The sequence below is a fragment of the Acipenser ruthenus genome, chromosome 1, assembly GCF_902713425.1.
Source record: "Acipenser ruthenus chromosome 1, fAciRut3.2 maternal haplotype, whole genome shotgun sequence".
In the NCBI taxonomy this organism is placed as follows: domain Eukaryota; kingdom Metazoa; phylum Chordata; class Actinopteri; order Acipenseriformes; family Acipenseridae; genus Acipenser; species Acipenser ruthenus.
In genome coordinates this window covers 105436737-105459796 of record NC_081189.1, presented here as the reverse complement: position 1 = coordinate 105459796, position 23060 = coordinate 105436737, and the positions used below count along the sequence as shown (strand labels likewise).

The following is a 23060-nucleotide window of genomic DNA, read 5'->3' as shown; positions in this document are numbered from 1 at the left end:
TAGTGTGCTAACAGCTAGATTCAGATGAAAATACTATAGTATTACACTGCAAGGTTTTATTATTTACTTAATTTAATGCACATTCCAGCTGGGACAATGCCTCCTGTTATTGTCTGTTGATTGTATGGTAACTATGAAAGATTGCTATCAGTGCATCTCCAGATGCTTCTGGAAGAAGAACAGCTTATATCCATGTTTTCTGACACAGCTCGGCTATGGTACAGGATGGGGTCTGCTGCTGCTGTATTTAAAAAACGAGACTTCCCAACCAGATGACAACGAATTCCCTCAAAACATTTTCTACTTCGGGACAGTTTCCATTGTTTCCAACACATTTTTGCTATTTTCAGAACCTTTACAGTTACAAAGCAACGACTCGAGGAATGCTTAGCAGCCACACCTGAGTCTTTATTATCTGATTCAGTTCACATTTAAGCCATTCTCCAACCCTAATTAGGAAAGAATGTGCATCCGACAATGGTCTAGATTCTCAAAGCCATTTACTCCAAATCATCATTGGCACATTTTCTTTAGAAAAAGTAAAAACCCACCTAATAATGTTACCAAACTTGAATTAAACAACTCAGACATTTATTAGCTTTGAGAATCTAGCCCAAGAAGCTGTTCATATCCTGCCAGCTGGTGTTATAAATATAGACAAATAATTCCACTCCAAACGCCAGACTGTTGGTATAGTCTAAGAAAAAAAATGCATAGACATAGTAGGATTGTTTTTTGCACAGCTACTTAGTGATGTATACTTAGCTACTTAGTGTTATACTGTATAATGCTACTAGACCAAACTATCCCAGCTGCTCCAATGCCAAAAAAAATGAAAAGAATGCACTATTGAGTGTCCTCACAAGGATTTCTGAAACATTCCATAACACTCATAAGTTGCTGGTAAATTATTCTGACAAGTTACGAACAAGGAAGTTCCACAAAAGCTTTACCTCGTTAAAAAAAAAAAAAATGTAACAGTTAAGACAAATGGTCTTGTGTTTTATATTACTCATGGTACCACAACATCTTTGCATGGATTTATTTTAGATACAGTGTGTAACCTAGCAGTGAATGTAATCAGCCCATGTCCTTTGTATCCTGATTTACCATTTTTACACTGATTCTACTGGTTGGACAACAAAATGCAAGACATATACACTCAAAGGGGTTAAAAATATTTTAATAATATTTAATAATAATTCACAAAGCAGGATCCAGGCCTACGATAGGGGCTACTGAATAAAGACAAAGTGCTTGTAACTTTAGCAACATAATAGGGGTTTTTGGCCGAGGGTCCCCTCTGACCAGCGGGAACCTTCCTCTCAGAGGGTGAGACGATGTTGTCGGCCTCTGCGGTTGGGAAGTGAGCCCCCAAAAGAGGACCCCCCGGCTCCCAGCAACTGCGCCACTAATGCAAAGGAGAGAGAAAATTTAGTTAAAAATGAGTTAGTGATTAATTAAATACAGTTGTATTCAAAAGTTTACATTCCCCAACCTAAATATAGGGCATCAGTGTGGAGTAGTGGTTAGGGCTCTGGACTCTTGTCCGGAGGGTTGTGGGTTCAATCCCTGGTGGGGGACACTGCTGCTGTACCCTTGAACAAGGTACTTTACCTAGATTGCTCTGTATAAACAGGTAATTGTATGTAAAAATAATGTGATATCTTATAACATTTGTAAGTTGCCCTAAATAAGGGCATCTGCTAAAAAATAATATAAATGTATAATTTCTAGACATTTCTTGAAAACAAAGAATTTTAGGAAAAATCTTTTGTAGCAAAAGTCTTGCTTTTGTGGATGAGGAAAAAAGTCACACTTATTTATTTCAGCAATTCTTTTTTGCAGAACTCCAAAAATGCTAATTCAAAAGTATTAATAACATTTGATACTATGATAGATTATATATAAGGTGCTAGAAATTTCAATATGATAATGCAGAACCTATTATAGATAAGTCTAGAAAATGCTGGATTGTTGGTGAACATTCTTAGAGAGTATAAAAGGGTTAGGCACAGGGTAATTGCTGTCATTACCAATAAGGCAATATGGGAAAAAGTAAAGAGCTATCTGAAGACCTTAGGCAGAACATTATTTATTGTCATAAAGCTGGAGAAGGATACAAGAAGATTTACAAGCATTTGAGTATCCTAATTTCAACTACTGTTTCTATTATCAAGAAGTGCAATACTCATGGTACTGTCACAACGCTCCCTCGGTCTTGAAGTAAGGTTCTTTCACCAAAAAGAAATAGAAGAATTGTGAGGAAGGTTAATAACAATCCGAGATTGACTGCCACAGATAGTCAAAGCGAATTGGCTTCCATTTCAACCATAGGTCGAGTATTGCATGGTGAAGGTCTCAATGGTCGCAGGCCAAAGAAAAAGCCACTCTTAGGAAAACGTCACAAGCAAAATCGCTTACAGTTTGTAAAATGGCATTTGAATGATGGATATGAGTTCTGGTCAAAGGTTTTGTGGAGTGATGAAACAAAAATTGAGCAATTTGGTCACGCTGATAGTCGTTACGTTTGGAGAAAGTCTGGTGAGGCATACAAAGGAAAGAACACCATACCTACTGTCAAGCATGGAGGTGGTAATATCCTTCTATGAGGTTGTTTTTCCTCTAATGGCAAATGAAGTTTAGTTCCAAAACATGGTAAAATGGATTCCATAGCATACCAAAAGATTTTGGCCAATTGTCTGAAAACCTTGGCTACAAACAACAACAGTCCAAAGCATACATCAAAACTACTTCAGAATGGCTAAAGAATAATAAAATCAAGGTTCTGGAATGGCCTAATCAAAGTCCCGTTCCAAATCCAACTGAGAATCTTTGGTATGAGTTGAAGAAGGCTGTGCACAAGTCCTCGGAATTTGAATGAACTGGAACAATTTTGCGTTGAAGAATGGTCAAAAATCACTAAAGAATCATGCCAAAAGCTCATTGACAAGTATCCTAATCATTTAAAAGAGGTTATTATTGCTAAAGGCGCCTCAACTAGTTATTCATTTCACTTTCCTTGTCAGGGTATGGATACTTCTGAATTAGCATTTTTAGAGTTTTGCAAAATTGCTGAAATAAATAACTGTAGACATCTATTTCTTCTAACATTTTTTCCTCATTCACAAAAGCAAAACTTTTGCTACAAAAGATTTTTCCTATAATTATTTGTTTTCAAGAAATTTCTAGAAATTAGAAATTTAGAGTATGTAAACTTTTGACTATTTTTCACATTTTGTTGTGTCAGTGCCTCAGAGTTTCATGCATTTAAATGAGGATTGTTTTCCACTTATCTGCACACCATACTCCACACTGTTAAGGGGAAAAAAGCTTTTATTGAGAAAAAAATTATATATTAAAAATACAAAACTGAAAGATCATAATTGGATAAGTCTCCACCCCCTGAGTTAATACTTGGTGGAAGCACCTTTGGCGGCAATTACAGCTGTGAGTCTGTTGGGATGAGTCTCTACCAACTTTGCACATCTAGATTTGGCAATATTTGACCATTCTTCTTTACAAAACTGTTCAAGCTCTGTCAAGTTCCTTGGGGAGCGTTGATAGACAGCAATCTTCAAGTCATGCCACACATTTTCGATTGGATTTAGGTCAGGGCTCTGACTGGGCCACTCAAGGACATTTACCTTTTTGTTCCTTAGCCACTCCAGTGTAGCTTTGGCTGTGTGCTTTAGGTCGTTGTTATGCTGAAAGGTGAACTTCCGTCCCAGTTTCAGCTTTCTTGCAGAGGGCAGCAGGTTTGTTTCGCTGTGTTGGGTTTGCGTCAAACATAACGCTTTGCATTTTGGCCAAAAAGTTCCATTTTAGTTTCGTCAGACCACAAAACTTTTTGCCACATGGCTACAGAATCTCCTGAGTGGTTTTTTTTTTTTGCATACTTCAAACGGGATTCAAGGTGGGCTTTCTTGAGTAATGGCTTCCTTCTTGCCACCCTACCATACAGGCCAGATTTGTGTAGTGCTTGGGATATTGTTGTCACATGCACACTTTGACTTAACTTGGTGTGTGCTTTTGAAGGCGATTGGTTAGCAGCAGGAGAGGTGAGCGCTGCTGCTGGTGCTACAGAGGAGGATGTAATGGCAGCCGGTTCCAAGCGAGTGATCCTGTTATCAAGCACATCAAGGCGATCAGATACTGTAGAAATGGAGGTGGATAGAGGATGAATGAGTTGGTTGATATCATTAAAAAAATATGATAACGTAAATCGGAGGAAGGATCATATGACGGGCGGATTTGTTTGAACATTTTTTCGTGGATTATTTATTGAAGAAAGAAAGCCAGATGAAAACGAAAGCTGCCTTGGGTGAGTAGTCATTTTAAAACAATTGAAACAAAAGGTTTGTTTTAAGATTGTGTCTGCAAGTCTGCATGGTAACCTCAAACTGAAAAGCAAGAAGAGAATTAGGAAGCTGGCTGCAGTTTAAATAGGGTGACAGACAGGCAATTAAAGGTTGACTGACAGATATTTTTGCAGCATGACACAAGGGAGGATTCCCGATTCCAGCACGCCGAAATACACCAAGGTTCTACTAATGTTTATAGTGTGTGATAATTGTATAGGGATCCCTATGCAAGGTAAGTAACCACATCTAGCACTTTCATTTGATTTCAGGGCCACGATTGACATCCATAATAACTCTCATTCCATGTGACAAGTCTGCAAGGCATTTCAGTTGTTCTGAAGGGATACGTGACCATTCCCCAATAATTGCCACAAAGTTGGGGGTTGAAATCTGTAACCTGCAAACTAATTACTTAATTAATTTTTGGAATTCTTGCAGGCCATTGGTATATAGTACATTCCCGAGACCTGGTCTTGTCGCACGATGACAACTGTTACAAAGTGCTGTATGTGGTTACTTACCTATGCAATTATCACACACAACAAACATTATTAAATAGTAAATATTATTAAAATATTTTTAGGAGCACATACTTTATAATTCAAGTGTAAGTTCTTGTTGGAGTGTTTTTTTTAATGGGAAGCTGTGTGCCATTTAAAAGACCTATGGCACTATTTTGAATAAAGTTTAAGGCACATTTTCAAACAGAAATGCATCATTTATAATGGAATTGTAGGAAGCAACTTTTTTTAATCATTGTTGTGAGTAGTTTCTCGTGTAGTTAGTTGTTTAGATCAAAAAACAAAATTACTCTTGCTAACACAGAAGTGGCATTAATATGTCAAAATTGAAATCCTACTCTGTTTGCTTGGAAGTTAGGTGACTGTGTTTGTTTAGTTAACAAATTTTGTTTATAGACAAAACGATCAGAGTTGGGCTTGTATTTATTGACACTGGCAGATAACTTAAGAAACAACTGTACAAAAAAAAAGTTTTTTAAAAAGGCACACTAAATGAATACCCAGCAAAGATGAAGCATTTTAGCAATTTGAATTCAATACGAATAAGTATAAAAGGAGCAACGTACTGCTAAAGTGCACAGCCGGGATTGGTTTGTATTGGCACGCTGTCATTGATATATTAGCGATAGAAGTGTTCTGGATCCCATGCACATTAAACATGAGGTTAAAATGATATTCCCTGGAAAGCTCCACACCCAAGTAATTCTTGGGGTGTTTGGATTTATCGCAAAGCCAGAACATTAGCAAATACATTTGAACTTGATAAATTGGTTTGGAAATACTGTGTTATTCCATATGAGGTTGATCATAGTCTATCAAACCTTTTTTTAATAATTTTCTCAAGACCTTAAATCAATTACACAATACTATTTTGTATTTGTAAAAAACCTGAAGTTCAAGTGCTACATACTATAGTTATAGTGCAAAAACATTCTTGATAAAGTACTGGGTAATGTATTGGAACACAGATTTGTAGTGGACCTCTCCTGTCTTCTCATCTCTCAGCAGGCTTGGTGAGACAGAGGCAGTGTGTTCAGTCATGTCTGTGGTTTGGTTCTGTATAGTGCCTGTACTGTACACTGTTTTTTGTTCTCTGCAGCATGAATAATTTCAGACTTCTGTACTAACTATGCAGCTTAAGTAGAACGTGTCATATGGAATTTGTTCCAGGGGCCCATTGCATATTTAAAAAACACAAACTGGCTTTGGAGGTCTGTGAAAAAATCAGCTTTTAATCGGTAATAATTATATTAATTTTTGAACATGATTAAACAGTGACAGCATGTAAAAAAGTGAAACTGAGTGCTCTGTCTTTTCTGTCCAGCAAAGAGCTGAATTTACAGTTTTAGAATCATAATAGAATGTGTATTGATCCGTTTCCATCAGTGCAATTCAGTTGGTAGCAGTAAATTATACATGCCAGAGGTCCATCGGTTAATCGAGGGTAGCGTATCTTACAGGATCGGATATGAGGAGTTCTACTGTACATGTATCAGTACTCCAAGGATGTTAGAGTTGGCTGCTCACTCCTTTACGTTCCCTTCTTGGATATGAAACTGGAACCACCTGGTGCTAAGCCTGCAGAAGGCAGACCAGCAGTGAAGGGAGAAAGTCTTGACAATACTAAAACTTTCACAGCCCCCATAACAAAAATTACCTTTGATATGGTGTACGCACTGTGGGCCCTATTCTGAAGCAAATACAAGGTTTATCCTATTTTTTCTTGTTAGTTTTAAAAACAAACTTAATTTTTGTTTTGCTTTTTTTTCAGTAAAGGGAGCAACCTTTATACTTGTTGCAAAAAGGTCATTTTGCATTAGAGGCCTGCCTTTTAATAAAACATTTTACTTACTGTTTCTAAGTGCCCAACCTGGCAAAAACAAGTATACACACATGCACGCATAAAGAGAGCAGCTCCAATAGAATGTAGGAATCTGAGCCACATTCCTATCAGTGTCCATGCAAGCCTCAACTGTATGTTCCCGCCTACTGCCAGATTTCCTTTACAATTATCTTGAGCAACAAACACATTTTATATCACATCAGCTAGAAGACAAAGAAATGTTGTCTAGCTGTTGTAAGACAGTGTAATAAAACCCAGATCCCTCGGATCTTGCGTTGTCATTTGTTGCGCTGTGGATCTCAAAGATTGTTCTCCAGCATTATCAAATTGCAAATGAACACAAACACATCTCCATTTCCATATTTTTTTAATACAATGAAAAGGAGTAACCTGAAGCCTGACAGAAATAAATATGCAGGGTCGCTGTATCTGAGAATTGCACATTGCAGCATTTGAACAAATGAGAAAGAGCAAGAATGCAGAGTGTTTCTTTTTTATTTTATGCTGCCAGGTGCATCTCTTTTCATTTGCAGTACAAGTTCTAACTAGAACTGCATACAGTGCAGAATCTGTGTGCTGCATGTTTCTGTGGGCTATGCTGTGGAGTAATATGCTGTTTGTACCATTGGATAAAAACAGACGGTTTAAAAATAAAAGCTTTACCTTTAACTACAGCTGTGTTGCAAAGCCTGTGTTGGTTATTTAAAATGCTTCACCACCCATTCTTAAGCCACAATGTCTCTGCACTTTAATATCAAATATTTAAGAATTAAACATAAAGCTGGTGGAAGACATTTTAGTGTTTATTTTAATAGTTTTAGACAAGCACTAAAATAAAAATATATATCATTACACTGTAAAGTATATAAATTCTCAAAAGTGTTTTTAATATGTTTCATACAATGTATGTTTAATTCATAAAGAGTGTGTCACGCGTGTGTGTGTCATTGCTTTGAATCCTGCTTTTGTTGTTCTATGTCCTGAGCTTGTGTTTATTTAGCACTTGCAACTATTCCAATTGTGTTTAGTAGTCGTAGTCGTCATACTAGTGGTATTACAAATTAAGTCTTATTAATCCTTTTTTTAAGATATCTTAATGTGAATAGACCAATTGACCTGTTTGTGTAAAGTTATTTCCACGTTACCTTGTTCTGTATGCTGAAGAATATTATCCCCTTCAGTCAAGCTTCAATTATGAGTGGTAATTCAAAGTTAATTGTAAAATTGTCAGTCAGGGAACAAAGTAGACCTAGTCTGCAGAAGATTGCGTTAAGCAGTAAACATAATGAACAAAGTTCTGCCTGCCTGCTGGTTTAGTGTACTGTATGTGTCCATGAAGATAGAAATATTGAATATGAATCTGAGGGCGTTGTCAATTAATAAAGTACTGGTATGTAAAACTTTATAGCACTGTAAAACAAAAAAAGGTAGAAACCAAAAGCAACAATTTTTCCACACAATAATTCCAGTTTCTTCCCCTGTAAGAAAGACAGCAGTATTTTTTTTAAATGTTTGTTTTAATTTCATTTTAAACACATGACTGTGCACACAAGGTGTGCCAGCAAAGCCTCTAAACTGTGTGCAAGTTACATTAGAGCAAGTCTCTGCCAAAACTAACTGAGTGTGTGGTAAGAGCAGATGCTGAAAACATGACAGACATTGTATGAGGTTTGGAGAGGACATTGATGTGAGAGGAAGAAAACTTCCAGGAATCCGTTGCTTGTCTCCGGTTTACTTTTCAGACATGGGTCATTTATCATGAGCGGCATGCAATTCACTTTGAAAACCTGCCCACGGTGCAGTTTTGATATTACAGAAAAGAGTTCCTCATTTAAAGAAAAAGTCCTTGCTTTGGTTATCTCAGGGTTCAACTTAAATTCTTCTTTGTTGATGACACACAGATCTGGAAAACAAAGTGCTATTAAGTACTTCCAGCAGTTACAAGTCACAATCAAAGAACACACATTTGGTCACTGGTGACCTGAGTCCAGTAAATTGGTGTTTTTTGCACAAGCCATCTCAGTTTTACGATAGCAGATTGTGACAACCTAAAAGGTTACTCTATTACTGTACTGTATTGTTATACATTTTTCTTCCTTTTTTAATCCCCACCCCCTGCAATCTGCTATTGGTTTAGGTGATTAAAGATGTTTGCAGCAATTGCAATGGAGCAGTTGATTCAGATGGGGCTCCCTCCAGTTCTCCAGTGCACAAGACTGAGCTAGAAAAGGTAAAAGAAGTAAACTGAATGTTTGTTTGATTTTAGCATGTAAAGATTAATCCCATATCTACATTAGCAGATAACCCTTGGCCAGCGGTCCAGATAAACTGTGTACCTGCTGTTTTTACGCAATAAAAAATCTGAAAATTATGCATAGCAATTTTGCTACCCAGCTTGTCTGCCTCCCCTCCCGCCTTCCCTAAAACTTCCACTAACAACTATACCTTCCAGAATACAATGTCTTCAGTTACTAGGAAACTGTACACAAGAAAAAACAACCCAGCAAACATTATCCAATCTCTGGCTAGCCCTGTTGTCTTTGCAGCCAATCACAGTAAGAATAAAAACAGTTTGAAGCTACACAGGTTGAAGTGTAAACACCCCAGTACAGCTACAAATCCAACTGGAACCATCGTCAGAGGCAACCGCTAAATGTTGAAGTTTTAACATGTTCACTGAGTTTAAAATATAAGTAACATAATTAATTAGCAGAGTCAGTGTGATACCTCGAAAAAAACGCGCTGAGCCGATAAAGGACCTTGTAGAACACGTGTGGTTATACAGTAGTTCAAAGTTACATTGCAGTTAAAATGGAAGGCTCTTTATTAATGCCTACTCCATTACCATTAAAGACTGTACAGTGTATTTATCGAGACTTCAAGGTATGTTGCATTTTACCCCCTGAAAATACATTTTACTCTCTCACTAATAAAATTAAGTTACTCCCCTTATCTGGAGTGCTGCCCTTGGTGCTGTGTTAAATTGAGGGTAAATATACTGGGAGGTATTGGGGGTGTAATACTGTATTTGGCCACCTGGTGGTGGTGGGGTGTGCTCTAAAGGTAAAAAATAAAAGCTTAAAAGGGACTTTTTATCCACCATATTCAACAAAACAGTATTTTTGGTATTGTTTTTATTATTTTAATTTGTTTTAAACACGGCCCTAAAATCCATTAATAAAGGATTTTTCAAGCACTTGCCATCTCATTATATTCAACAGTTGGTGAAAGGGACAGAAGTGGTGCTTAATGATTTACATTTAACCTTTTACAGATGTTCTCATGGATCTTGCTTAGGAATTGTGTATGTATTAAAAACAAAGAGGCACTGTTAAAACAGTTTGGAGCCTTCCAATAAACACTCTTTTTACGGTTGCAGAAATTGTCATGTGACCGGCCAAGTTCAGATGGAGAGTGGATTCTAGAGAACGGAGTTGCTGAAGTGAAAGAGCAGGGTAAGTCTTCTGTGATTTTACTGTATGATGAGCCAATTATGACTTCATTCGGCGTCTATGAATAAGGGCTTTATTAGTTGCGTCACAGAGATAAGTAACTAAGCAGTTTAACTGATATTGATATCACATGCACTGTACTAGCTTGTATTAGAAATGATGGGATTGTATGGAAGATTGGCAACACAGTAAAGAATGTATGGTGATGGGCCCTAATATATAAGCATTTGAAATAAAAATTTTAAAAAAGGTTCCAACTGAACAGTATAGAGCAGTTATATTGTACTGATCTGTTAATGGGTGTGCAGTTGTCTGAACAACCCGGTGTTTCAAGAACAGCATCTTTGTTCTTGAATTGCTTTGACTTAAAACTGTTACCATCCGAAAGATAAGCTGTAAATGAAATACATGGATGTGAGTTCTCTTTTTAAGTTTTAGAAACAAAGTGTGGACCAGCATTACTGTCCAAATGACATTGGTGACATTTTAGAGTTACACACTTTTGATCTATCTTCGTTGTGCTGTTGTTGTGACAGTTTGCTATGCACTCTAGTTTCAGGCTTAATTTTGTGTAATGCTGCTGCCCCCAACAGGTCATCTCTGTAATTGTGTTGGTTCAACTCTGACCTTTGCCTGGAAACACTTTCTTTTACCTGTAAACAAACAACAGGTTCTCAGACATGCTTCAATGTTTAAGCATGAAGGCCCTTTGAAGTCTGAAACCCTTGTACCCTGAGATTATTATTATTATTATTAATAATAATAATAATAATAATAATAATAATAATAATAATAATAATAATAATAATAATACTACTACTACTACTACTACTACTAATAATCTCAGGGTACAAGGGCTTTCAGACTTCAAAGGGCCTTCATGCATAAACATTGAAGCATGTCTGAGAACCTGTTGTTTGTTTATAGGTAAAAGAAAGTGTTTCCAGGCAGAGGTCAGAGTTATTAATAATAATAATAATAATAATAATAATAATAATAAATGCTCTGTTATTTAGAAGCGCAGTCATTAGAACCTGTTTTTAATAATGCTGTAGATTTATTTACAGTGTAAATCCAATTGGACAAATTTTGACTTGCTTTGGAATTCAGCCAGGTTTAACATCACTGATCAACTTCAAAATAGTAGATTACAGGGTAGCTGCCCTTGAGATCGCTACAAACTAATGAGAACATGTGTGTCATCCCAGTAAATTACACATTGGTATGCATAGTAGAAAACTGCTGATGTCTTGCCCTTGCTTAGTTGGCACTGGGAGCAGTATGAGTTCCTCGATCCAGTCATGCTGTAGTGGGAATCCTACAGGACGCTTGCTGTGGGACGCCGCGGCTGAGGCTGTTGTCTCTCGTCTCATTGAAGAGCTAGTGGTGGAACTGCACGGGAAGGTCATCCAACAGTTCACTAATGCCATTTCTGGATGGAGCAGGTCCACGGCACAAAAGTGCTCTCGCCACAGACCACTAAATCAAAACATACTGGTAGTAAGGACAAGCGGTTAGTCTAGGCAGAAATATGATGCTGTAAAGATCTTCTTAATCTTTTAAAATGTGCCCCTCATTTTCTGAGGAGAAATGAAGATTTTTACTGCATTGTTTATTGTTCCTATCAAACCTTAACATTAACATTACCAGGTCTGCTGTTGCCAATACCCTGGGGTTACAATTTAGATTATAATCATAACTGTGGCTCTGATCAGAATGAGGGTTACTATATTACTAATGTGAGAATAATTAGATGTGACAATAGAGAAGATGCAGTATTCACCATGGACAGGAAATGCTATCATTAACCAACAGGAAGAAACTGAAGACGAGAAAGCTCTCAGATTCACCCAGCATGATTTACTGTATGTATCACTGCAATACAAATATATTATGGTCACTCCTGTCATGTATGGCATGTGCAGCTCTCCAAGATGTAAAGTCTCATGCAAACTGCATTCTTAAGAATTGGCCAGACATAACATAATTGTTCTTAAGACCATTATTGAAATTATTTCACCATTGCTATATAGTCTGTATGGGTTTTTTATGCATTTTATGCTCTTGTTTTTTTTTGTTTGTTTCTCTGAAAAATAAAGACAAATGGGAATAGATATCAATAGTAATATATCAGAGTAGTTTAAAGGTCAGGTGAGTTTAGAGTTATACAGTGTTAAGTAATTTAAAGCAAAAAAAAAAAACTGTATAAGATTATCACTCAGAATACTTTAGGTGGCAGAGAACCACGAGAACATGTGAACAGATTACACAAACCACCATCAAAAGCACAAAACATTTGAAATGAGGCAGTTCTTTATGTACTGTATGGGAATGTTACAGCAAACATCACAGGATATGTTGTTGTTCTTGCAGGGAAAGGAAAGAAAAACTCAAAGAATGAGCAGAAGGGCACTGTGAGTAAAGTGGCGGGAAAGAAGATTACAAAGATCATCGGTTTGGGAAAGAAGAAACCATCGACTGATGAGCAGACCTCTTCAGCAGAGGAAGATGTTCCCACTTGTGGTAAGTCTGTGTGGGATGTGTGTGTTTGGGTGGGTTGTTTTATAGGATCAGTAAAGGAGGGGTTCATGTCAAGGCCTCTTGCAAGCAGGCACTCACAAGGTTCAGTTGAGTATAACGGGCTTTACTAAAAAAACATAGACCATCTTTAAATGGGTGCATGGAATATTGTTAGACCAATGTATTATAGTGTGAATACATCAGGCCAATTTAAAAATGGGATTGTACTTCAATACACAAAATAATGTCTGGTTGTATAGTATAAAGTCCAAAATATCCTACATTTGAATTCCAGTTGGGAAGAACCATAGAGTTGTAGGCTACAACACCAACACTTTATTCTGGCTATAACTATTCAGAAAATGCCATTGTGAATGTGGGTATCGATGGCTCGGTTTTGTAGGATATCTGAACGTGCTGTCCAACAACCGCTGGCGGGAGCGCTGGTGCCGAGTGAAGGACAACCAGCTGATTCTGCACAAGGAGCGGACGGACCTGAAAACGCACATGGCCTCCATCCCACTGCGGGGCTGTGAGGTCATCCCGGGCCTGGATTCCAAACACCCCTTGGCATTCCGGCTGCTGCGCAACGCACAAGAAGCAGCTGTGCTAGAGGTACAGAACCCCTTTGTTCACGGAACTGCCAGCCATTGTTGTATGAAAGAGCACAATCGGTCCTGTTTTGTTGATTTTTGAAGTAAAACCCAGTGTTTTACTTCGTTCCCATGTGCTTAGTGTAATTCTGCAATGAACGTAGTTATGGGGCTGCATCATGTCTGCGCAGGTAGAGGGGATTAATAATTCCTTTGAGCTATCTTTCAATTTTCTGCGGCTGTTCCCACAGGCCTCTTCCTCTGAGGGGCTGGGCAGGTGGCTTGGAGTCCTGCTGGCAGAGAGCGGCTCTTCCACAGACCCTGCAGCTCTTCACTACGATTACATTGATGTGGAGACGACTGCAAATGTGGTACAGTTGGCAAAGCAATCCTTCTGGTAAGAATTTTGGCAGAACAACCGGAAAAGTATCTGCAGTCTATTAAGAGACCCCTTAGAAAAGATGCTGGCATATAGCAAAGTAAAAAAGTCTGTAAAGCACTGGAATTGTGAAAGAATGGTAAAACACACAGAAGTATAGTAGAGCATTGCAAAAGACGCTGGTTAACCTTGTATTGCATATATCATTGCAAGATTACCATGAAAATGTACCATGATAGACCTTTAGAAGGGATGAGGAAATCTATATATGTTATCTGAAATGTTTCACTGATATAGTTCTCTTGAATTTAATGTACAAGAGAATATGAGGATGGTGTGTGTAATTCCCAATTTGATGTAAATTACATTTTAATTAAGGAACTAACTGGGAACAAAGTCCTACAATGAACTGGAATGAAAGAGCCAGGGTTGCCTGCCCCTAATGATTTAAACACATTTGTTTTGAAATCTGCTTTTCATTGTACTTTGTTGATGTCTTAATGTGTTAAAACTTTTATGTTAATAATAACCATGAGCTTTATTTAAAATGAATGGTCTGACTTTTCCTGGAAACCCCCACTTGTGATTCTAATGAACAAGTGGGAAGACAATGAAAACCAAATGCCTTACATGGGGTAACTAGACCACATCATAAGAATTAATGACAGTGCTGAGTGGCACTGTAAAGTATCAATCAAAAAGAGGCTGCGGTTCACATTTTGAGACCACATTAAAGGAACTGCAGGACTTCGTAATGGACGAACATCAGAGGTGGTTTGCTAATATAACCCAGACGATGAGTGGATTGGGTACAATCGGGTTATTAAACAAATATATGCAAGTAATCCACTGCAGAGATATTGGATATGCAGTAATAGCTGCTCAAACTAATTATACCAAATTGTAAACCTTTATATATGAACAGTATTTTTCTGCTTTGTAAAACTTTTTATGAATGTAATGTATTGTTATGAAAGGCTGTTTTAAACACTTTATGAAATATTTTAATGATTATTTTAAGATCCAGTCTTTCCATTTTATCCCTTTTTTTATTTGTTGCTTTTGGCGTGTGGCTAACTTTAGTGATGTGGCCAAATAGACGATGAGATTTGAACTCCTGCTTATTTATTTTCTTTTTCTAAGCCACATACATCCAATTTAATACCCTAACTGGTAAAGTACAGGCCAAATATAGTGGGGGGACACAGGTCCACGGATGTGTGAAATCCGCGGATAAATGAGGTGTCATTGCATGTGACTAGAATGCATGAATAAAATACAGAAACTAGTAATGTAAACCAAATTAGCATTTACTGGAGATGTATGCAATACAATATATTACAAAGACTAAAAATGTGTTTACTCTGATAGTGATACTCCTAGCAAAATCTTTTCAAAATGTGATAGACCTCCAACTCTGTTTCCCAACAAAAAATAAATAAATAAATAAATAAATAAATAAATAATACCAATAAAAAACTAATATACTACAAAAAAATACTACAAAGCTCTAAGATTGTGCGTCTGTGTGTGCGTCTGTGTTCATCTGTGTGCGTGTGTGTGTGTGTGTGTGTGTGTGTGCATGTGTGTGTGTGTGTGTATATGCGTGTGCGTATGTGTGTGTGTGCCTGCGTGGGTGCGTGTGTCTGTGTGTGTGTGCGTGCGTGCGTGTATGTGTGCGTGCGTCTGTTACATTTTTACATATTTTTCTAGAGACAAACTTTATAAAACTAGTGATCTATCCCGCCATCATACTTTTACATTTAACTTTTTACATTTTGAAACTCTCATTATCCTGAGCAAACGAATGCAATGTGTTGCAAAGAAAATACACAAAATATATATCTTCATATAAAAAATAATAATATATAAAGAGCAGCCCCTCGTGGTATGCACATTGCCATTGCAAAAGGTTTGTAAAAAGTATAGAATTAGTTGCCAAAAGGCAAGGTCAAGAGATTAACAGAATACAAAAACAAAAATCTGAAAACACTTTCATCCACTTTTGTTGCAATAAAAATTAGCTGTTCAAATCGTTTCACATGTTCTTGTTTATTTTAACACCTCTTCCCCAGAAAGCATCTAGAATGAAACTCAAGCCTGGTGGTCTTGAAAGATTTGCAAAACGTAGGAGCTCAAAATCCCTGTGCCTGGAACTTTAAACCTTTGTACAAATATTTGAACTAAACTGAAAGTACATTGTTTAAAAACGAGCTGCTGATGTATGTGGCTTTCGACACTGTATTTTATTCATGTGTTCTTGTATATTTCTGTCTCATTCAGCTTTACAAACAGGCGTGCTGTGTCTCCTAACCCCTATTTGGATAATCCCACCAATGGCTATTCCTGCCCATCTGGGGTGGCCCTGCATTATGACGACGTCCCATGTATAAATGGATCGGTAAGGTTTCCTTCTAGTAGACGTGTCTTTAAAGCTGTTAACAGCTGAGGGGCTTCAGTTTCACTGGTCTCTTACTGCTAGGTCACATTGAGGGCTCCTGTCTCTTTCACATTGATCATTGTTTCTCTATACAGGTGGCAAACTTATGCTAAATGAGGCCTTTTTTGACCATGACCCAAAAAATATTCAAAGCTGAAATTTGCAACTGTACATTGGACCCCTTTAAGCTGAAACGTGAAGGTTTTCTCAATAAACAACATTTAATCAGAAAAGCCTTCATAAGGCCGGGTCACCTTACATTCAAACTGACACCATTTTCCTCACTTACTGTTTAATAACAGGTATTGAACATTGTGCCATTTTTACTAAGAGACAATTACATTGCCACATATCATGACTTTAATCCACTAATCCATCTTTTTTTCTGCTCTTCTCAATAACTTGTCGTGCTGCTAATCTCGCATGTGCTGCCACAGGAGCCAAATGACAGTATGTATTCGACTCCAGCTAACAACTGGAGGGATGAAGGACTGTATGAGAACGCTGGCCTGTATGAAAATTCCCCTTCTCCAACGCTTGCTGCGCGCTACTCACCTAAGCCTTCTAGGGTTTCTTCTTCTGAAAAACCACCTGCTAACCATTATAAAACTCCTGCCCCCTCCAAACTTTCCTCTTCGCTGCCTGTCACTAACACCTCTGCTGGGGGGCAGGGATTAGCTGGGCCAGCCTCACAGGTGAAGTACCACTGTTAACCCCTTCCATGTCATGCTTTTTAGTCTATAACTGTCTACAGCTTCTTCCCCTTTCCACTGTGGATTACAAATGTTGAGTTTTAAGCTTAAATAGGTAAAGAAAAATGTAAATGTCTAAAGTTTAATTACTGGTTATTTATTTTTAAGGTTATTTTGCTATGTTCTGTCAGGGAAGCAAACCACTATACTTGCTTGTATCTTAGTATATGTGTGTGTATGTGCATAGTCAGTTTTTTTAAAGGCGTTAGTTGTATTATATTTTGATTATAGCAGTGCCATGCCTCTAAACAGATCAAGGGAAAGAAAATGCCTGTGACCAACGGAGTGGCGCCCAAACAGAAAGTGGACATAGCCCAACAAAAGAAGCCGAATGGAAACATTCCGATTAAACGCAATAATTCCAGTAAGTGTCATGATGCGTTTACTGTGCATTTCCATGCTTGTGCAGTCCTCCAGTTTCCCTACTGGTGTAGTGTCATGGTTTGCAGCCCTCAGGCATGCACAGTAGATTCAGGGCATGTGGCTGACCATCAACGTGTGGTTAACATACCCAATGCTAGGTCTTTTATTAAGAAAACAAGTTACGCTTGGTTACTTATATATAAAATATATACTGAAGTTTTTATGGTAGTGTATTTTCCATTTTTCTGAAGATGCAGATCAGTACAAGTATGGTAAAAACCGCGTGGAAGCTGATGCCAAGAGACTGCAGGGCAAGGTAGATGAGCTCCTGAAAAAGAAGCAGGATCTCCGCTACCGGCTGGCACAGCTGAGGAAGGAGAGAAAGGACCTCCGGGCTGCAATAGAAGCCAATACAGGTACAGTCAATTGCTGTGTAAAGGCATCTGCTGCAGTGCCACATAATAAATCAATGTCAGCTTAATATATTTTTGCTAATCCTTTTCTAATGCAAACTTTTTTTACAGTTTATACAGCACAGTGGTTAATTCCATCCAGTGAAATCAATATACAGATACCCCCTAGAGTGACTTTGTAATTGACCACAATATTTGCGTTGGCCAATATGCATATATTGTATATGTATTTTACATTGTTCCCAAAAAGAAACATCCTTTTTTGTATTCATTTAAAAATGTTCTCCTTTATGAACTGCAGGCAGGAAATCCCAGACTGTTCTTGAGGACAAGCTGAAGAGACTGGAAGACGATTGTAAGCAGAAAGAAACGGAGCGCGTCAATCTGGAGTTGGAGTTGACAGAGGTCAAAGAGAGCCTGAAGAAAGCCATGAATGGCGGGGTCACTCTGGGGCTGACCATCGAGCCAAAGTCTGGGACCTCTAGCCCTCAGGTGAGCTGGGAAACAATTGCATTTTGCTTATTCTTAGCACCCAGAAGTAACACTTTTATGCCCACCAGTCTAACACGATGACACAAACAGAACTTGTTGCTGTCTGGTTTGTCTTACCCCTTGTAAACAAGGCCGAATTCTAAATGTGTTATTTTTCCTGATGAAAAAAAAGTTAATAAATAGATTAACAAAACATAAACAGATTGCTTTTCTTTCATCATCGGTTTGAGCCAACAAGCCATGCTATTCTCACGAAACCATGATAATATTTTACAAAAGCATATTTGGGTGTTCTGTCTTTCAGTCCCCAGTGTTCATGCGGCGCACTCTTGATAATTCCCCCGCCTCCAGCTGTGACACCAGCGATACAGAAACCTCCTCGCTTCCTGTGAACAGCGCAGCTATCCTGAAGAAACAGTCCTCACAAAAGGCATCACCAAATCGGGGTCATGTTCTTCGGAAAGCCAAGGTCAGTCCTGCTTCGTTGCCACTATAAAAAAGTTGGCTTACCCAGATATCATTAGCTCCTTTGTGGATTCGCGCACACAATGGCAGCGCTGCAGGATCCAACAGCAGTACTTTGTCCCCATCAGGCATGCGGGCCTGGTAAACCCAAAGCTGCCTACATGCAACTATAAACGCAGCCAGATTCCCGACTACAGTCTGCCCGTTCAGTTTTGATTGACTGAGTTCCCTTCCAAGTATGAAATGCTATTTTATTACCGAATGGGGTAGTTTACCCAAGTTAGTGCAGGACTTGCAGCACCGGCATATGTGCTAAAAGGCCATTTGGTCCACAGAGCCTAAAAAAGTGTGGGGAGAACCCGCACCTCAGTGTGCATGCTGTAAAGGGTAAACTGAATAGCTGCCCTTACCACTCTAGTATAGAAAACCAGGGTTTGGGGATTCTATGACATCTAGTGTATATAAACTAGGGAAAAAGTGTAGTGTAAACCCACACTATGGTATATGACCCCCAAGTCTGGAATACTCCCCATTAAACCTGTATTGTGTAGAAGTGGTCCTGGCATTCTGCAGAGCTGTAATAACCTCGCCCGAGAGCAATCTGGCTTAATTGCAGCCAGTCAGGGGCCAGACCCACAGCTGCAGGCTCGCTGGGTCAGGATCCCACAGGGTCCCCTGCGTCTGGTTGAGCAGGTCGCGATGCGCAGGCAGCTCCCAAGGCTGGCCGTCCAGGACCTGGACCACTGCCGACAACCAGGCTGTCCTGGGCCAAATCAGGGCTACCAAGAGCACCCAAGCCTGTTCTTGTCTGATTTTCTCCAGGCACAGCAGTAGCAACAGCAGCAGTGGGAGGGAATAAAGCAGGGCCTAGAGCCACTTGCGGACCAGAGCGCCTATGCCTAGCGGGTGCCTGACCTCCAGCAGGGAGAACCAGAGGGGGCAGTGAGTGGATCCATAGGTTGAGAACCACTGCACTAGAATAAAGAGCAATCTCTGTCTTTTTATATATTGGTACCAGCTTGGCAACAGATGCAATCACCCATTGAATTGGTTCGGTGGCCGATTGATACCGGACTCGGTAACTACATGGCCTTAACAGTAGCAAGTGTCTCATCATGAAGTGCGGAGAAGCTGCCGATCAAGACAGGCAGATAGCAGCAACGGGGAGACAGACCACTGCTGCACTAGATCAGTCTTTTCTTTCTTAATGTTAGTTATACAAATATTACTCTCTCGCTTTTGGTGCTTGAGGGAGAGAAAAAGAATTAGAAGAAAAGGCTCCGGAGGAGCGCAGCAGCAAGGAGCGGGAGCACTGAGTTGGCCCAGAGGGTGGAACTGGGTCCCGGGGAAGGGGCGGGAAAACCTGCAGGCTTCCAGGCCATGGTGGGAAGTGACCAGAACCAAGGACTAAAGTTGCAGAAAACACGCAAAAGTATGACATATACTAGCAGTGAGAATATTTATCCCAAAGGAAGAAGGAGAGAAGTAGAAAAAATGTGACTTGTCTCACAAAACAACTGTTACGGTCAGAAGCAGTGCTCCTTCTCAGGCATGGCTGAAGATAAAATGGTGCCAATCTCATCTATTCGCAACACTTTATTCCCACGGGGCAGGGACTCTGTACTTTGACATAGGTATTCAGGGAAATCTGGCTACACAGAGTTATATCCAAATTGGTAATGGATAACATTTCATACCGGTACTTGAAAGGGAACTACTTGGTACTATATCTGGCTGGCTTAATTTAAGAACTGACAATTATTTGTAACATTAAAGGGGTTATCTTTATATCTATAAGGAAGTAAGAAATTAAATATACAGAGAATTTAGAACATATGAAGTAACTTAACACAGTGCTTCATTTTACTTTCTTGTGCGGTCTGTTTAATTCGTGTTTTGTTTTGGAAGTGTTTGTTAGGTTTTATGCAGTACATTGAAATGAAAGCTCATAGCCAGTCTGAAATGGCTGCTATGCATGCGATTTTGCATTGTTTATTTTCAGTAGACATCCAAGTATAATTTTGCAATTGAAATATATGTTTGATACTTACCTTGGATGACCTCCAATTCTAACCTTGATATTTAGCTGAGTTGTATTTATGTTTAATTTATCAACACACAACAATTGCCTGATTGTTTAACTGGGGAAGTCCACAATGTTTATTTTTAAATTTTAATTCCTAAGACCATTAACACAATATATGTTCTTTGTTTTGTTTTTTTTTAGGAATGGGAAATGAAAACTGGCACATAAACAATATTTTCACCAGTACCTCATATATATATATATATATATATATATATATATATATATATATATATATATATATATATATATATTGTTTTTTTGTTAATGCAAATGTTTGGAGGTCAACGACTGGTGGATGACAGAAAAGATGGCATATTCATATCATAGGCTTAAAAAGGAAAAGTATTTTTCTTATTAACTTTATTTAATGGTATCGGTTGTTATTATTATAAATGTAACTGCCTCCTGCTTTGACATTATAAAAGCCTGTGGTGGCATGTGTGTGGGAGACTTACTCTGAAAAAAAGTCCTAGCCATTTCTCATGATTTGTTTTTAATGATGCCAAATGTATTTAAAAAAAAAAAAAAGTAATAATACTTAATGAATTAATCATCAGCTAAATTGAAGATTATCCATTGGAGGAACACAATTTGGTTCAGACATCTGAAAAATAATAGTTATTTATTTGTAAATGTTTAAGTAAATATTGAGTTGCCATTATTATTTATACTGATTTTTATTTAATGCTTTTGCAAATGGGGCCACCCAGTAAACATATTATAGTACAGTTGAATAGAAATATTATTTTAGTTATTTTAGTGCTGTATATCACAAAACCGGTTTGTTTGTTACTATATAAAGTATATTGTAAAATCTCTAGTCTGGTAATAAAAAAGGTGGTATGCATGCATACATTTACATGCTGTTATTTAAAACATAGTGATATATAAAGGTGAAATACCAAACATGATACATTTGATTCACACATTTCATTAAGTATTGTGCCAGGTATGCTGTTCACTTTAAATGTCATGGTTTGTGTTTTGTTTCAGCATTCAGAGACAGGTCTTTGTTTAAGATTTTTTATGTTTTATTTTACAGTATTTAAGATTTTATGTCATATTATAGACAAGACAAGGAGTGTTATATTTAAATGTTTTTGAAATAATAATGCAGAAGGCTTAATTTCATAATGAGTTGGTTCGACATACATGTAAATAGTATTTAACTTTTTTTTTTTCAAGTGTTGGGTCACAAATTCCTGCAACATTAATACATCACTTGCATACAGCAGTTGTAAGGTGTGACTGTGAGATTTCCAGTTTATGTTGAGGAGGTTGTGTAGTCAGTATATTTTTCTTTTGCTGAATACCTAAATAAAATACATGTGAGCTGGTCCAGTGGTTAAAGAAAAGGGCTTATAACCAGGAGGTCCCCGGTTCAAATCCCACCTCAGCCACTAACTCGTTGTGTGACCCAGAGCAAGTCACTTAACCTCCTTGTGCTCCGTCTTTCGGGTGAGACGTAGTTGTAAGTGACTCTGCAGCTGATGCATAGTTCACACACCCTAGTCTCTGTAAGTCGCCTTGGATAAAGGCGTCTGCTAAATAAACACATAATAATAATAATAAAAGTATGTATGGAAAGAACTAGCACAGTGAAGTGCTGAAGACTGGATGCCAAGAGAGACTCACTTTACTTGTCAGTCGTGGATTTTTTTTTTTTTTTTGTATGTCACTATCCATTTCTATAACTGAAGTCTACCCAACTGTATTTCAACTGTAAACAAAACAAAAGACTACATTAGCTAAAAAATTTAAAACCTAAAAAAATCATAACAGCCTGATTGGAAAAATGTGAAACCAATGTAAATAGTTGATTCTTTTTTGTTTGTTTTTGCACTTTTTTTCACTTTTCTAATATCATGTATTACTCTTAAAGACAGACACCAACTTGGTGAGAAATGTATATAATAAAGAAAACATCTGCCAAAAAGGATTGGAATTGATTTCTGTTATCTCAGTAACAAGAGGAAATGAAGCCTGGTTGCTGAATATTATACAAAAGAGAATGGTGTTGGTGTTTATACACCACCTACTGGCTGCATTAATACAATTAAAAAAGAAAGTAACTTAAAATTAGATATTTATAGTAACATACTCTTTTTTTAATGACATAGTGAAATATCAACTCCAAAAGCCCCAAAGAAAAAAGAGAAACAACCAGATTTGGAAAGAGTTTGGAACCAGTTTTATTTACCACAATCTGAAGTGCATTTTGTAAAAACAAAGGCACACCTTTGGATGCAACAGTGTACACAGGTATGTATACAGCAGTATGTGTCACTACGCCACGGCTTTTTTAATGAATGTTAATTCTGCAATGAGCAGTTCAAATCATTGAAACAAAAGCTATACAGTTAACAAATTATTG

The 23060-nt window shown here is 38.0% G+C and overlaps 1 protein-coding gene across 6 annotated transcripts in view; it reads left to right on the top strand.

Moving 5' to 3' along the window:
- The window catches only part of LOC117420388 (actin filament-associated protein 1-like), a 79233-nt gene extending 56611 nt beyond the window's left edge, over positions 1–22622 (top strand). For 4 of the 6 annotated variants that reach the window (XM_034033802.3, XM_059033189.1, XM_059033206.1 and 1 more), the window contains exons 7-18: positions 8866–8958; positions 10108–10183; positions 12554–12703; positions 13104–13315; positions 13545–13690; positions 15956–16073; positions 16550–16807; positions 17117–17228; positions 17479–17643; positions 17942–18132; positions 18437–18601; positions 20825–22622. In XM_034033802.3, the coding sequence (XP_033889693.3) occupies positions 8866–8958; positions 10108–10183; positions 12554–12703; positions 13104–13315; positions 13545–13690; positions 15956–16073; positions 16550–16807; positions 17117–17228; positions 17479–17643; positions 17942–18132; positions 18437–18601; positions 20825–20851 (1713 nt within the window). In that variant the 3' untranslated portion in view covers positions 20852–22622. Of the gene's footprint in view, positions 1–8865; positions 8959–10107; positions 10184–12553; positions 12704–13103; positions 13316–13544; positions 13691–15955; positions 16074–16549; positions 16808–17095; positions 17229–17478; positions 17644–17941; positions 18133–18436; positions 18602–20824 lie in introns of all 6 variants that reach the window. The other 2 variants (XM_059033213.1, XM_034033804.3) reach the window with 2 other exon arrangements.
- The last annotated feature ends 438 nt before the right edge of the window (positions 22623–23060 follow it).